This window comes from Acromyrmex echinatior, chromosome 15 (assembly GCF_024713525.1).
Source record: "Acromyrmex echinatior isolate Ae372 chromosome 15, ASM2471352v2, whole genome shotgun sequence".
NCBI classification, from domain to species: Eukaryota; Metazoa; Arthropoda; class Insecta; order Hymenoptera; family Formicidae; genus Acromyrmex; species Acromyrmex echinatior.
Genome location: NC_141866.1, coordinates 10,043,287 through 10,060,717, shown reverse-complemented (window position 1 = coordinate 10,060,717; position 17,431 = coordinate 10,043,287). Strand labels below are relative to the sequence as shown.

The 17,431-nt window shown below is 31.4% G+C and overlaps 3 protein-coding genes and 2 long non-coding RNA genes across 7 annotated transcripts in view; 2 read left to right on the top strand and 3 right to left on the bottom strand.

Annotated features, from left to right (window-relative positions):
- The window catches only part of LOC105145805 (uncharacterized), a 32,559-nt gene extending 30,846 nt beyond the window's left edge, over nt 1-1,713 (bottom strand). For both annotated transcript variants that reach the window (XM_087413922.1, XM_087413921.1), the window contains exon 1: nt 131-1,713. In XM_087413922.1, the coding sequence (XP_087270048.1) occupies nt 131-509 (379 nt within the window). In that variant the 5' untranslated portion in view covers nt 510-1,713. The remainder of the gene's footprint in view (nt 1-130) is intronic.
- A 202-nt stretch (nt 1,714-1,915) lies between these two features.
- On the top strand, nt 1,916-3,473 carry LOC147907281 (uncharacterized). The gene is made up of 2 exons (XR_015547573.1): nt 1,916-2,086; nt 3,342-3,473. It is a non-coding gene; the product is annotated as an uncharacterized LOC147907281 (long non-coding RNA).
- Nucleotides 3,203-9,463, bottom strand: Mcad (Medium-chain acyl-CoA dehydrogenase). Its single transcript, XM_087413920.1, has 10 exons — nt 8,928-9,463; nt 8,686-8,764; nt 7,031-7,198; nt 6,827-6,927; nt 6,531-6,611; nt 6,327-6,457; nt 6,082-6,190; nt 5,848-5,988; nt 5,476-5,751; nt 3,203-5,358 (listed from the first exon to the last, which is right to left on the bottom strand). Exons 1-10 carry the CDS (start codon nt 8,940-8,942, stop codon nt 5,206-5,208), a joined length of 1,254 nt encoding a protein of 417 aa, XP_087270046.1. The 5' UTR covers nt 8,943-9,463; the 3' UTR covers nt 3,203-5,205.
- A 2,302-nt stretch (nt 9,464-11,765) lies between these two features.
- LOC105145767 (putative odorant-binding protein A10) lies at nt 11,766-14,138 on the top strand. The gene is made up of 2 exons (XM_011055567.2): nt 11,766-12,018; nt 13,815-14,138. Exons 1-2 carry the CDS (start codon nt 11,820-11,822, stop codon nt 13,973-13,975), a joined length of 360 nt encoding a protein of 119 aa, XP_011053869.1. The 5' UTR covers nt 11,766-11,819; the 3' UTR covers nt 13,976-14,138.
- LOC147907280 (uncharacterized) lies at nt 13,814-16,394 on the bottom strand. 2 transcript variants are annotated; one of them, XR_015547571.1, is made up of 4 exons: nt 16,296-16,394; nt 15,833-15,923; nt 14,661-14,695; nt 13,814-14,432 (listed from the first exon to the last, which is right to left on the bottom strand). It is a non-coding gene; the product is annotated as an uncharacterized LOC147907280 (long non-coding RNA). The 2 variants fall into 2 exon arrangements; XR_015547572.1 differs by lacking the exon at nt 16,296-16,394 and having other exon boundaries at nt 15,833-15,929.
- Nucleotides 16,395-17,431: the final 1,037 nt, after the last annotated feature.

Sequence of the window (17,431 nt, the reverse complement as noted above, 5' to 3'; positions counted from 1 at the left end):
AGAAACATGAGAGCGAGAAAGAAGATATGAGAGCGAGAAAGAAGCTAGGCAAGAGAAAGAAGGGAAGAGGGGTTGGCAAGCGGCACATTAGCGACACAAAGACTTGAAGAGCGAGAGTCATTGAGGTTACCTGTGACATCATTGACGGGTACATCGGCAATTAGGTTGACTCTCTGTCGCGACTGTTGTTGTTGTGGTTGTGGTTGTTGTTGTTGTTGTTGTTGATGTACTTGATGCAGGTTGCCTTGTTGTTGAGATCCCAAGGGCAGACTACCGGCGCTCGTAGCGGTACTCTCTGTCAGGATCACCGTTGGCACCACGGCGGCAACGGCGGCGACGGCGGCAGCGGTGGCGGCGGCGGTGGCGGTGGCGGATGCGGCTGCGGAGGAGGAGGACGAAGACGACGTGGATGATTCCGCGAGGGAACCCGCCGTCGTCACGATGCCGGCATTGTTGTCGAAGACTGTCGCGGGGCTCTCACCCTCGCCCTCCCCTGTCCTCGCAGCCATTCCGGGCCTCGCGTGTCCCGGCGGATAGACGGACAGATAGACAAACGGACAGACAGGATTCCCTCCACTTCTCTTGCACGTTGTTCCCGTGAGCGCACGCACTTCTCCTAGGAAGAACACCTACACTCTTTTACGTACTCTCTTTTGCGCTCTCTTTCTCTCACTCTCTCATTCTCTCTCTTTCTCTCGTTCTCTCTTTCTTTCTCTCTTCGCGGTAACGTGCGCTTCGTTCTCTCTTTTTCCACGCGCTCTCTCTCTCTCTCTCTTTCACTCTCTATCTTTTACTCTTTCCCCCTCCCTCCCGCCGACGTCTCGTACACTCGCTTTCGCTCTCGTGCGCTCTTCTATCATACTCTCTCACTCTCTCACGCCTCCGTCACTCTTCTCCGTCACTCTCGCGCAGGCTCACGAGTTGTCTCCCTCCCCCCCCCTCTCACTCTCTCTCTTTCTCTCACGACTACACACTGGTCAGAGCGCAGTGTCCGAGACGTACCGAAACTGCACCACCGCACCGCCACGGTTCACTCGCTCGCTCGTTCCCAGCCGTTCTCTCTCTCTATCTTTGTCTACTCGACTACCTATCTCTCTCAGTCTCTTTCTCTCTTTCTCTCGTCCGTCTCGTCAGTCGAACGTTGGTATATCACGGGACGGCGGCATCGCAGGTACACGCACACGCCACGTTTTACCGAAGAAAAGAGCGGAGGTAACGCGCGCGGTATTCGTTAACCTCCCGTTCCCGTCGGCCCGTGAAAAAATGGAACGTTAGACAAATGTAGGTCTGTAGGCCACTTCACTTACACTTTGCATCGGCACGGGCACTCCCTAAGTCAAGCGAGCGTCCGGCGCACTGTCGCGCACTGACAGCACGAGAACCGCCAGGACCGTATCGGCCGCACGCCGCCCGCCATACGTTCGCATTTTTTTTTCGTTTCTTTCATTCGCGGATCTCTTCCTCTTCTCCTATTTCTTTTTCTCATCCTCCTAGCGACGAACGAAAATTTGCCTCCTTTGCGAACGGATCAACGGATCGCGCGACGCGACGGCGGGAAATGAATCCCTCCAGTCTACAATGTCTACATACCGTGCGATCTGAAATTCACGCAGAAATTGCTCCGAAGATCGTCGTTCGGGAATAAAGCGCGAAGGTCAGGGTCATGTGCGTGTGACGATCTTTGCGTGTCGCTCCGATTCGTATCGCCGTCTAGTTGGCGTCTCCCCCGCCCCCACCCCGTTACGCCGAGCGCTCGTGTGTACGGCAGTGGCCGAACGAAAGGGAAAACCGCGTAATCGCGAGCGTATACATGAAGTGATAGTGAGGTACGCCGGCGTTCGCTTTCTCGCTCGCCACCGGCTATCGAGACAAAAACAGTCCTCCGTCGCTTCGTCGAAATAGAAAGAGATAAGAGATGGAGGAAGGTGAAAAGAGAGCAGAAAAGGCAGAAAGAGGATTCGAATTCACACGCCGGCTCGGCCGGTCGGTGCAGAAAGGCCGGAGCCGGGCGGAAAGTTACGGCGGTTACGGCCCTGCGCCTCATCGGCGAGCTCCGTCGCGGGCGGAAAGACGCAATTTCCAAAAGGTATCCGTCCCCGGCCCCGCTACCTTCGCCGCCGACGAGCCGCAATCGCGACCTGCGTCGTTCCGCGGATCCGGGAGACGACGGTACCGCGGAACGACTCGTGCGGGCCGGCTTTTTCGGCCGTTCTAACGAACCACCGGGGATCTGTCACGAACCTCTCCTTTCGCGTGCTTCGGCGACACGATTCGCCGCCGCGTCGTGAGGTACGACGATGATAGGCCGAGCTCTAAGTAGGTCAGCTGCCGCGGTGTCCGATCGCCCGGCGCGGGCCGCCCTTACGCGGCGTACGTTGCATAACTCGTCACGCGCGACTTCACCGAGTAAAACCGCGTGAAAAAGGCTACGGTCCGACGGACATAATGCGGCCGTAATACGTTTTCAATGAACAATGCACTTGACTAACGCACTCCTTGTCGCGACGCGACCAGCGCCGTCTGTCGCGAAACCGCGCTCGTTTCAAAACGGCAGTTATTCACGATCAAAGACGTAGAACATGGACCACGCTATCCGTATCTAAATAGTATGTCTAATGTCATCAACAAAATTAAGAGAGAAAAAGGGACAATCTCCCTTTTCTTTCTATCAATATTACTGTTGTATTACACAGAAAAAGATAGAGATTGGCTGTCTTCGCGTCATGTCTCTTTCATTTTTGTCGATTAATTGTATACGTATACACGGATTGTGTAATCTATATTTTATGCTCACTACAAAAACGCGCGGATTTGTGTGGAGACTTCGATTTATTTCGATTCGAAGGGCTCAAATGGATTTCTTTTCGTCGACTTATTGTTAGAAAGTATAAATGTCTTGAACACATTAAAAACTCGTATTATCGAGTTCTCTAAAATAAAAAGAAAAACTTTTTGTAAATTGTAGTCTTTTTGAGGACTTTATTTTTTAAATATTAAATTATTGAAAATAATTTAATATTTAAAAAATGAAGTCCTTTCGCGAATTTCAGAAAATACGTACATACGAAATTAGATAATATATCAGTTATATATATGTCAAAAATTAAAATTGCAATTTTCTAACGTCCCGTATCATATATCTTTTTCTTAAATCTTTGACAATTTTTACGATATTTTTTTATTAAAATGGATTTCATTGTACTTTTCTAAATAAAATCGAGAAATTTTTTTATTATATTTCAACTTTCTAAACATTCATTTACAATATGTAAAAATTCAATATATACATATAAAATACTATTAACTATCTGCTATGATCTAATAAGGCTTCTCTTTTTTAGAGTCCAACCGAAATCACATTTTGATCTCCTGCCGAAACCAAAAACGAATATTCGGTCGTCCTTCAATTTCAGCCGAAAACGAAAACGAAACTTAGATAAGTCTTATTAAAAAAAAAGAAAAGAAAAGAGAAATTAACGGAGTCACATTTTGTTTCAACCAGAATTGAAATCGATTAAATATAAGAATAATAGAGAGATTATATAAGTAATAATTTTAACATATTTAAATTATATATTATCAAATTTAATTAGATTATTTTAGAAATTTATGTATTAAGGTGGCATTTTTAACATTATTAGAGCAAAAGATTTTTAGGATAATCATATAGTCAGGATCGTAAGAGGCCCAATAAAGTAGGAGTTAGGGGAGTTTGAATTCCTTTCAAAGATGCTATTAAATTGTTTAAGAAACAAGTATTTGTAATTTATAGATCAAGATATTTAATATATTATATTACTCCAATTATTTTATTTATGTTATTAATAATAGTCAATTGATTATTATATGGATATATTATTAATCTTTATTATTTAAATTATTCGTTATTATTTATAATTATTGTTTTAACAATTATGGGATATGTATTTATATTTATGGAGTGATTATCTAATTCTTTACATTTATTAATGGGGGCTGTGCGTTCAGTTTCACTTTATATTATGAGGTTAAATTAATTATAATTTTTTTTAGTGTTGATAATTTTAAGAGAAAGATATTTTTTTATTGATTTTGTAAAATGGCAGAATTATATATGGTATATTTTTATAGTTATACCTTTATTTTTAGTATTTTTAATAAGATTTTATTAAATTATCGAATTATAACAATATAACTATAACTATAATAATATTGCATCTTCAACTTTTAAAGAAATCAAATTACAATTATTATTATTATCGCAGATATTATCCAAAATTTGGACTCAAATTGTCTTAAACTTAATCAACAAATTAATAGCTAAAATCAAACAATTATTTTTTAACACTCACTGGCGTATTGCAACTTGTACAGTTTCGGTTTACCCACCGAAATTTTCTCTTAATTTTGACGAAAATCGAAATTAAATCTCAATTTTTTATCAAAACTGATCGAGACCGAAACCAAAATTTCGATCGGACTCTATTTATTTGTGTGTGTGTGTGTGTGTGTGTGTGTGTGTACATATGTATATTATATCACTAAGTATAAAAATTCAACATTTATATTAATGTATAATATATTCGATATATATATATATATATATATATATATATATATATATATAATCGAATATTATATCAAATAATTCAATATATAATATAAAATATATATATATATATATAAATTTATCATCATAATTAAATTATTTTTAAAAATTTGTTACCATATCTGATTACTCATTGTAAAAAGTAATTCGTTAGCGTTATCATTACTCCAAAAGTATCAAATCGTTATAATTTCGTTATTTTTTCCCCGAATTGATTTTTTTTCAGAGTAGCATCCAATTATCTATGTCACTAATTGACCAATTCAGCAAACCTATAATTACCTCAAATCTATGATTAATCTCAATATGATCAAACATAACTCTTTTTTTATACTCACTTATGTACATTTCATACACGTACATGTATAAAATAATAATAAAATTTATATTCGTTATACTTACCCAAAAATATAACTACATTACCATCAATATAAATCAAAACAAAATAATATAATGTCGTTATCTCAAGTCGTTATTTGAAAAAATAATTATAACGAAAACGATGTTTCATATGAATAGCGTTACTTCCCAATTATCTTGTAGTTTATAAAAATACTACATATATAATAAATATAAAAATAAATTTTATGATGCAATTTAAATCGACGTACAGTTACTTAGTTGTTCGTTTGTTTAGCTTCATCGAAAAGAGCACGCGATATAATCAGTCTTTGAATCTGCGCAGTACCTTCGTATATCTGATAAATTTTGGCATCGCGCATAAGCTTTTCTACTGGATACTCAGAATTGAAACCTGCACCACCGAAAACCTAAAAAAAAGTCATATACGATAAATTATAAAAACATATCGAATCAACTCCACCTTTTTGCTAACTGTATAGTTTCATAAAAAATTCATTAATATAAGTTATTGTATTGTACTCTACCTGTACAGCGTCTGTAGCACATTTATTAGCTACATCACTGCAATAACATTTTGCAATACTAGCGAGCATTGTAGCATTCGATAAATTTTTATCAACAGCCCAGGCTGCTTTCATCCATGCCATTCTAGAAGTCTCAATACCAATAGTCATATCCGCTAGCATGAAAGCTATTACTTGATGTTCTGCTATTGGTTTACCAAATGTTTTGCGTTCCAGTGCATATTTTGTTGCTTCGTCTAGAGCTCTCTGAGCTAAACCAGTAGCTGCTGCCGCTACCTGTAAAAATGTTAAATGTAAAAATATACTTGCACATATCTTATTATCTATATTTATTTGACACCTAATGAATAGATGGATTTAATGGAATATTACCGGTGATCGGGTTCTAGTAAAAGTCTTCATAGCTATTTTAAAACCTTCTCCTTCTCCAAGCAATACATTTTCTTCAGGAACACGAACATCTTCAAATGTTATCATTCGCGTATCGCTTGCTCTTTGTCCCATATTAATTTCCTTAACATATAAAAAAAAAAAATATAAATCAGTACAAATTTAAGTAAACGTTTAAATAAGATATCAATAAAAAATTATCACATCAAGAATTACCTTACGACCGGGAGTTAAGCCATCACTATTACGTTCCACAATAAAACCTGTAAAAGCTTTATTAGCTGGAGCTTTTGGATCTGGATTTGTTCTCGCTAAAACAAAATACCTGTTCAATAAGAAGTTATGTTAAAAGTGTAAGTGATATCCTTTAGAAGTTAATATAATACTATATATATATATATAATTAAATATATTGTCTCTTTAGAAGTTAATACTAAATAATAAAGCATATTGTTTCATACCAGTTCGCAACACCACCATTTGTGATCCACATTTTGGTACCATTAATTATCCACTCTTTTCCTTTCTTCTCAGCTTTGGTCTTAATACCTGCTACATCAGATCCTGCACCAGGTTCAGTAACGCAATATGCCTATAAATAATATTATTCAATTTATGCAATATTAACTTTAATTTAATTTTCATAAATTTAATTTCAGATTTACCGCAACATGTGGCTCTTCTACAAGTCTTCCAAGATATTTCTTTTGCTGTTCTTTCGTTCCAGCTATAATAACTGGAGTTTGCTGAATAAAAAGATATATATATACATACATACACATATATATATATATATATATATATATATATATATATATGTACGATTACTATATTAAATAAATTAAAATATATAATTTTAAAAGAATTGGAAATTAATAAAATTTAAAAAAATTAATTTTTAATTTGCTGAAAGAATTAGATTGTTATATGATCTAGAAGTGAATACTGTTGATAAACTTACTCCAAGACTTGTGGTTTCTATTGCAGTTATTATTCCTGTACAACCATAAGCCAATTCTTCCGTAATCAAGCATGAATCAAAAATATTAGCTTCCATACCACCTAGAATAAATTATAATTATCAATCTTATTCTATATTATTATAATAGTTTATAGTAAAATATGTATACATAATATAATATAAATTCTGATAAATTAAGCATACCACAATGTTGTGGAATATGTTTATTCAGAAGACCAATACTCCACGCCTTTTTAATAATGTCCCATGGATATTTTCCAGTTCGATCGTACTCTGCAGCTACTGGAATAATTTCTTCTTTTGTAAACTTCCGCGCTAACTCTTGCATTTCCTTTTGAGTATCTGATAATTCTAAAACAATTCAATGAGATAGTAATAACCATATTTTAAAATCAGGTAATATATGTAATATGTAAAGATATGCAAAAAATTGTAGTGTAAAAAATTATATATAAAAAATTTCAGTTTTCTCTTGAAATGTTTAAATTTTTTGTCTTACTCAAGAAGTACTTTGAACAATCTTGTTTATAAAAGTAAATAATGTGAAACGGTAACCAGATAATAATGTTGTGCTTTCCTATTTCTTGATACATTTAATTCAAGCTTATCTAGTCTTAGACATATTACTTATATGTATCACGTTATGTAAATAAGAATATTTCTGCATATACAGAGTGTTAGTTAAGTATGTTGCCATACTCAAGATATACATACAGAGCGATTCTTTGGTTCATTTCGAGTAAAAAAAGTCCATAAATATGTGTCCTAAAGGTTTAGTTTCCGAAATACAGGTGAATGCTCGCAAATGTTTGACGAAACGATAAATTGCGTTGGAGATATCTTCCTGCATAAATATGCCTTGCTTCACATGAGTTACCATTCGCACAACCGTAAACAAAGTGACAAAGTCAAAATCAAAGTCACAAAATCAAAAATAGACTTCAGTTCTGATGTTACTGCAGGTCAGTTAGCTTGTACATACGTTTTCGAGCCAAATTGTTTCAGTCCATTAAAATCGATTTCATCATGCCTAAGTTTACAAATTTTGAAATGGCAGATATGCACTTTGCTTACGGTCTTAAAAATGGTAACTCACGTGAGGCAAGGCGTATTTATGCAGAAAGATATCACCAACGCAATTTATCATGTCGTAAAACATTTGCGAATATTCACCGCTATCTTTGAGAAAAGAGTTCTTACATAAGGAATACTATTGATCTTGAAAAGTCTATGACAGTTAGAACACCAGTACTAGAGGAAGCTATTCTTAATGAAATCGAAGTACATCCAGAAACGAGCACAAGGAAAATAGCTAGGACATTAAATGTGAGCAATTATGTCATCTGGAGAATTTTGAAAAACCAACAATTATATCCTTATCACATTCAACGTGTACAGAGACTTTTACCATGCGATTTTCTATAAAGACTAGCTTTTTGTCAATGGATTCTTATTTCGGAAACTAAGCCGTTTAGGATGTTTATATGGACTTTTTTACTTGAAATAAACCAAAGAATCGCTCTGTTGAGTTTGGCAATATACTTAACTCTATATACATATAACTAACACTCTAACACTCTATATACATATTCTATAACAGCACAAGTTGTATTCTGGATAAAGTGTGTTATTAGGGATACATATACACACACACACACATATATATATATATATATATATATATATACACTCATATATACATACACATATACATATATAAACATATAAATCGTTTTTGTTTTTTTAATATTCTACTGTTATATTCTGGTTATTCATCTAACCATGTCTAATATAAATCTTCATATACTCTATATTTTGTAAGACATAAATATACCAACCAAAATTATATCCTTGTGTGGATTCAGCAGTTGTTGAGAAGGATCGTACAACATTTTGGTACAATCTTAGATTAAATACCTGAAAAAATTTTTTATTTCAAAATGTAAAAATGAATAATTAATCCGAGTAACATAACAGTGCGCTATCATGGAACATAAAAATGGAATATAAAAAAATTGAAGAAATGATGTAATGTGTGATTTCAATAATCAAGCAAATTTGAAAAATTGGCATTACTTACCTTCCTGAGCATCATGATATATCAATATTTTTTTTCAAACAGATTTAAAGAATGATATTCGCAATCGCAATTGTTTTCACTTTGACGAAATCAATGATAGTGTGATAATTATAGTATGAAAATGATAGAAAAGAGAAAAGATAGTGATCAATTACTTATCACTGTGCAGGTTTAAAGTACAAAGTTCAACGTAAAAAAAGATAGGAATAAATATGTATATATCATTGAATTCTGGGTATCAACCGTGTAACTTTTTCTCTAGAGTGGAAACGTGAAAGATGAAAATTACATATATGCATGCATGTAGATATATATCACACACATACATAAAATTTTTCACTTTTCACGTTTTTGCTTTAAAGAAAAAGTTATATGATCGATACCCTGACCAGAGTGATGTGAAGGCGGAAAAAAATAAATCTTTCATTAATTCTTTCTCGAAGTAAAAAATTTAATGGCATTGATTTCGATTTTAAACAATTCTTTTCTTTCGTGATAAAACATAAAATAAGGACAAGGAGAAAATAGGAATTACATAGGATATGGAACCCCGTACACTAGCGCACTAACGTCCGTTCTAATGGCATGGAACTAAGTAGATACACTTATTTTGCGAAACTACCGATAAAAGATATATTGATGCGTTTCTACATTCACAAAGCGTGTTGAGAAACATAACCATGGATAGATATTTCCATGGCTAATATATCCACGAAGGATGACCCATCTAAAAAGAATATGTTTTTAAATTTTGTTTTATATTATAAAAATATTTATATGTTTAAAAAAAAGAGGACCACCGAATAGAATCATAATATTTAATTTCATAATTTTAATTTTTATTACAAATAAATATTAAATTAATCTCTTATTAGCATATTAATATTCTTATTAGCAAATTCCTTTGAGAGATAATTGGACATAAAACAAGACAAATAATTCTAGATAAAACCATTTATGATGTAAATATGTCGTAAATAATATACTCTTATTATGGTCATAGTTTAAGAATCTTGTTTTTGCATTTTGAACTTTGAAATCAGGAAATGATAGATAATGTAAAAAACGAATGTTTTTTTGCTGAATTATTTACACACCGAAATATATTTGTTTCATCTTTTTTCATAAGCTAATTTAGCCATACATATCGAAAGAAAAAAAGACTTCCTAGTTTTGCTATATGCAGTGAAATCTAGTTGTAAAATGTTATAGTAGGAAAAGTTTACTTATTTCAACAGTAAAAAATAAGAATGTCTTTTTGTGATAACAATATAAACGCAACAAACAAACATAATATCTTGATTAATTGCAATTCTCAGAATTTTTCATGCACCTTGTATTTTAGACTTATGACTAACGTACACATCACGTAGTTTTCCTGCTTTTTTACAATATCGTGATATATCCGATCATCAACGCACGACCTTCAATTGAAATATACCTCATGTTATAAATAATTCATATATTATCTATAATTAAAAGACAAAGATTATTTGATCTTTATCTCTTAACGTCCGCAACTATATCTCATTCATAAATCAGCATATATATATACTTACTAATAATTGATAATGAGCTATATATAGTAAGTAGATGTATATATATTATATATAAACAGGATGTCCCATAAGTTTTGGCCAATCGCCTTTTGTGTAGATAGAGCGGACTAAACTGAGTCGAAAAATCCTCTATTAACAAAAATATTAAAAATTGCCAAATATTGGTTTTAATAATTTTTTACTCAAATACTATCAACTTTACAGAAACACTGCAAAAGATAAAAATCATTTATTTTCTTCTCATAAAACTCTAAGAATTTTTTCAGAATTTTTTTATCAACTTTTTAATACTGCATTTTCTTATTTGTACCAACGCAACATGAGAAAATGTGGTATTAAAAAATTTTGAAAAAATTCTCAAAACTTTATGAGAAGAAAGTAAACAATTTTTGTCTCTCGCTATTTTTCTGTAAAATTGATAATATTTCAATATTTAAAAAATTATTGAAAATCAAAAATCAATGATATTTAGTATCTTGTTAACTATCACGAAAATTGCAAAATGGTAGAGGACTTTTCGACTCAGTTTAGTTCGCATTATCTAAACAAAAGCGACTAGCCAAAATGACTCGTTACATTTTGAGTAACGGTAACGAGTTACTTTTTAAAAAGAACGATAATAAATAATAAAGAAATAACGAGTTATTTTTATGAGGTAACATTGCCAACCCGGTATATATAAGCTATTAAACAAAAAATGCTATAAACGCAGATAGCACAAAAAGAATTCAGTCGTATGTTAACAATTCCGAATTCGTTTCCGGATAAAAAATTCTTATATCAGTATTGTTCAGAAAAAGAATTCTTTTTATGTCTAAAAATGAATTCTAAACTAATGACGTAATAACTGAATTCTTTTTGAATTCTTTTTGAACTCTCTGTGCTTTCTGAGAGACAGGGGTCTCTGCATTTTCCATAACTTTGACAGTATGTTTTATGAACTAAAATAAAAAAATGTTATGTCATTATATAAACATACCTCTTTAAATGTTTTATTGAAACGTTACAATAAAAATATATAATATGTAAAAAAAAAACAATTTTATCTAAATTTGCATTTTTCAATTGTTTCATGTTCAAGCTTGAATCGATTGTAATTTATTATCTTTTTTATGAAGGAAAAAGAAACTTTCCTGTAAAGACTTCCTCTATTCTCGCAAAAAGTTATCTTCTTTTAATTTCTTGCATTCTAATGAAGACGTTGTCATTGGTGTAAGATGTTTTGTCTGACATAACGACTTTTTTGCCACGTCTAATGTCTATAAATGGAATGAATAGCTGGTTGATTACTTCAGTATTTCTATTGAGAGTTTGTGCAAAGATAGAAGAAACAATGGCTCGACTAAGCCTCATCGTAACGATCATCGCCGTTGCATTGGCATGTGTATTCGCAGAGGAAGAATTTTATTCGGATCGATACGACGATATTAATATTAATGAAATTTTGGCAAACGAAAAATTGCGAACGCAATATTACAACTGTTTCTTGGGCATTGCACCATGCAAGACTGCAGATGCAAAATTCTTTGCTGGTAATTCTTTTCTTACATTATATATATATATAATGTACACGGAATGTATATATAATGTATTCTCATATTTATCATATTATTATTTTTTCTCTTTATCGCTTTGTGATTAATTAAAACTAATTTTCTTAAATTATAAGGAAATAATTATAAAATAAAATACCTGAGGCTTTGTAACTCTCGAGTATAATTATAATAATGATTATAACGAGAGATCTACGACAAGTTGAATTAGAAATAAAAAATTATTATATATTAGAAAAATAAGGCAAATCAGAGTACAACGCGATATTTGATGATGCGCAAAAATTTACAAATCAAATATGATTAATAAATCAGAACATAAATATATTTAGCTTTTTTAAAAGTCGAATATTTCGGCCATATTTGGAGCTATCCTTAGCGATATACAAAGAATTCCCAGTTCAGATTCAAAAATCACTCAACGAGATTTATAAGCCAATGGTGATTTAAAAAAAAATCCTGCAGGCAAGAGTCCAAAAAGAACATAAAATGAACAAAATAGTTAAATCAGATAAAATTAATAATTAAGAACAAAGACATGATATTAGAACGATGTTAACAGCGTCAAAGTCAGAATCGTTATATCTTAATTGTTCTCTTGCACTTTTGCTTGCAAGTTTTTTTTTAATCATCTTTGGCTTGTGAATTTCGTTAAATGATTTTGAGTCTGAGCTGGGATTTGCCTGTTACGCAAGACTATAGGAAATCTCTTCTCTAACTCTTTACTAAAAATGGCTCCAAATGTGGATCATTCGACTTTTAAGCAAGCTAAATATACTTATGTTTTAATTGATTAATCATTTAATGTTGTGAATTTTTATGCATCAAGTACCGTACTCTCATTTGTTCTATTTTTCTAATAATTTTGAATTAGTCCTTATTAAATTTCATTATTTAAAAATAAAAGTATAGTAAACGGAAATAAACGGAAATATTCAATTAATTTCAAATGTATATTAAAATTTAAAAAGCTTTTTTTGATTATTAAAGATTAAACTATAAGAAATGTTAACCATTAACTAATTTGTCGAATAAGTAATTGAATAATTCATCATTTATTGTTATCGGTAATTGGATTTTATCCGGCAATTATATGAAAAAATTGAAAAAAATGAATTTTAACATTAAAAAAAAGGATTGCAAATTGGAAATTAGAATTTAACTAATAATTGGAAATAAAACAGAAATTAAAATTATATAATTGGTCAAATTCCAATTTTAAATTTACAATTCACATTCTCAATGTAAAAAATAGATTATTCTCAAATAAATATTGTAAAAATATTTCTTATGAAAAATGTAAAATATTTAAATATGTGTGTAATAAAAAATAGAAAACAAATAATAAACAAGTTAATTAATAATCAAATATTAATAAAAGTGTTCAAATAGATTGGTTATATATAATCATATGATAAAATAACTTATTGGAAAAATTATAAAATTAAATTAAAATAGTAAAAATCTAACGCGATAGACAGTGCGCGCGGTGTCTTTAACTATCGATTTAAAGGTTGACCACTTTGCTGCGTTCTTTGAATAAAGTTTCTTAAAAATATGCTGAACAAAAGATAAACTCTTACTTTGATATACATGTGATTTGCTAGTAATGCTGAGAAATATTGTGCATTTTTAAATATCGATTTTCAAATATTCTTTTTTCTCATCTTTTTTATTTTTATGAATTTTATTTTTAATCTTTTATGTTAAAACTAAATCTTTTATGTTTTTTAAAACGGATAAAAATGAAACTTAATTTGTCGTTGTGATTTCAGGGGTTATAGGTGAAGCTATGCAAACGCAATGCAAAAAATGCACCGAAAAACAAAAAAATCTTTTGGACATCTTAACTGATTGGTATACAAAGAATAAGCCCGAAGAATGGGAAGCATTTATTAAGAAGACTTTAGAGAATGTTCAAAATAAAAATGCTTAAAGGACTTGACTTGCTGATAACAAATACCGAAAAAAAACTTTGATGACTCATGAAATGATAATTTATGTATAAAATTATTACATGTGAAAACTAATTCAGTGCACAAACTATATAATGCTATATATTATAGTGTTATATTGGTAGAATAAAAGCATAAAATAAATTCAATTCTTTTTATTTTATAATCGTCATCAACTTAATACTATCTGCCATATCTTATATTGTATATATACAACCTTGACAGAGACGATTTTTTTCCTATCGTTGAAATCGTCCGTACACTACCTCTAGTACATCCATTTTCAGTTTGTGAACTACATTTTCTGACACTATTGATAAAATTGTATCATCGAAAGTAAATATGGTTCGTCTCTGTACTAAATTCTCAGGACTAAAGTATCGATAGGAGGAATAGTTTAATGAGTTCTTGAACGAAAAAATTTTAATTTCGCATCTCCTACATATGCAAATAAAAGTTGTTAAATTTTAATAAACGAAATTGAAAATTCAAAGTTAATTTAGAGTGTGTAAATTTTGTCTTAAAATATCTTATAAAATTACGAAGTTATGTTTCTTTATGTAAATTTTTAGCCCGTTTTTACCAAACATAATTACTAATATATATATATATATATATATATTATTTTTTTCGTGTAAATATCCTCTGGGTACTGATCCCACTCACCACGTCAAAATCGTAGCTGTGAGAGGGAAGATAATCTGAAAAATGTAATATGTAGCTATTATCTATTATATATTACTATGCAATCGGTTAACTTTTAGAAATGAATATCAATCACACGTCTGCAATTCGTTATTATTGTGAAATAAATTCAGAGCAGATAAAAAGGCTAAAAAAGAGAAATGTTTTTTTTATTATCAATAAATAGTTTCAAAGTTTAATTTTTAAACGAATCGTATAACGAAAGATGCACAAAAAATTAAATTATTAAACTATATTTATTGTAAAAGCAAGAATTTTTTGCGTTATTTGCATAAGAGTATTCACATTGCTTTTTTACGACTCGTGTGATACCGTTCATACAGACAAATAGCTGTGTCGCACGGGCCACTCTTCTTTACATTTTTTTTTAAACATATAATAATCGCAAAAAGTGCTAGATATAATACGAAATATTGTATTTTAATGAATATTCGCATATGATTACTACTACTAGTATGATTAATTATTCATAAAGTATAATATTTTATATTATATTTGATATTCTTCGCGATTAAGATTTCAAAAAGTATAAGTAAAAAAGAATCACGACGACACGACTATCTGTTTGTACGAATCTCGGTAAGGGAATGACTGCGCCGTAACTACGCGTAAACATGACGCGCCGCTCTGTGCCACCCCGTGCCATCCCGTGCCGTCTTCACCCCAAGGTCGCGCGCCAACCGTCTAACTGTCCAAATATTAACGATATAATACGAAGTAAAATAATATTTTCTTCACATTTTTAATATTCTCCGATTAATGAAACAATTTCTTATATGTATCTAGTCTTAACGGCGCGAATCGTTTAATGTGATATCATAATTATATATTGTGTACACCGAGGAACATATTCACGTTCATTTTATAAAAGATTTAGAAATTTAAAATTACCCTGATAAAAATAAAAATCGGAGCGTAAATCGGATGTAATGACAGAGTAACAGAAGCGTGAACGAAACTTGTAGAAGGCAAAAATTGAAACATCCAAATGTAAAAAAACGTAAATTCTTTTACATTTTATTGTTCCAATTTTCGGCTAATTTTAAATATTTCGTATCAATTACAATGTGCTGACAAAAGACAAACAGTTAAAAGATTTTTACTAGCGTAGTTTTTTTTACATAATTACTCACTTGAAGTGCTTTTGACATCCCAACATCTCAATTTTTATTATTCTTTTTTGTGATTTACAATTAAATAAAGATTCACAATATATCATACATCCTTTAAATAAAGATAAATGCAAAAAATTATTTTAAATTATGAAACAATTTCGACTAAATGGAATAATACGTATAAATACTAAATAGCATGCACATACATTTAGAAATATGTAATTTAAATATAATTTATTTGTTACTTTTCCCGTATTAAGATTACAGAGCAACACGAAAGTGACAGGATTATACAATTCAAAGTGAAAAAGCTACAATATGAAATAATAAGAATCTCATTTTTATATATACCATACATGTGAGAACACATGAAATATCTAAAATATTCATGAGCTATGTATGTACGTAATGAATCTAAGAAATAAAGCAAAAACTGCATGTGTAACGAAACCTATTAATCTTTAGTATTAGGCAACCTTACGTTATTTGTGTTCGTAGATTAATTTTCATTAATTAACGGGAGACGCGGAGTGACTCGTAAAGCACATCCATTTCTCTCCGAGGTCGCCGAGCGAATGCCAAAGTGATGACGTAGTCAATCATCGCGCCGCGCGGCACCCTCCCCCACCCTGTTCGCCGCGCGACGAACGTTCGTTCGAATACTCAGAATATTATTGCATATGAAAAATAGTCACGGTTTATTCAATTATTCGTATTTTACATGATTTTGACAAAGAGATATCGCCGTACATTTCGCGTTTTGCTTTGTGCACCATCTCTGGCATAACCCTATATTATTTGCATGATTCTTTTAAACATAATTAGTAATTATTCGGGTATTTTTAATATTTCAACATTATGTCTCAATTTTCATTGTTCTTTTTAATAATTCATACTTAAATAAAGGTTGATAAAATGTAATAATTAAAATATAAAATATTTTAATATTAAAATATAAAATATAAAATATATTCTATATACATATGTTCTTTTGTATAAAGATACATGCAAATTTTCTTAATAATCGTGAAACAATTTGTGCTAAATACATCTTTGACTAAAAGTACTAAATATCTTGTTAATCATTATTTAATTTTTCAGTTAATAAATTAATTTAAGACACTATTATTACTGCAAATTATTCTGTGTTTCAGAAATTCTTTAAACTTTACATATGAGCCGATTATAGCTCGATAAAATAATATACGAATTATTTAAAATAAAAAATATAAAATAAGTTTCTGATAATTATATATAGAGAGTTTGATACATATTAGTAATTATTACTATAATTATATATAATTATATATATTATACTATAATTATGTTTGTTAAAAATTTGCATAAAGAAACATAACTTCGTAATTTTGTAAGATATTATAAGACAAAATTCACTAAATTAACTTTGAATTTTTAATTTTGTTTATTAAAATTCAACAACTTTTATTTATATATGTAGAAGGTGCGAAATTAAAATTTTTTCGTTCAAGGACCCATTAAACTATTCCTCCTATGGATAGTCGGCATACTTCTGTCCTAAGGGTTTAGTACAGAGACAAACCACATCTACTTTCAATTTTATCGATAATATCAGAAAATGTATATAGTTACGTAGGT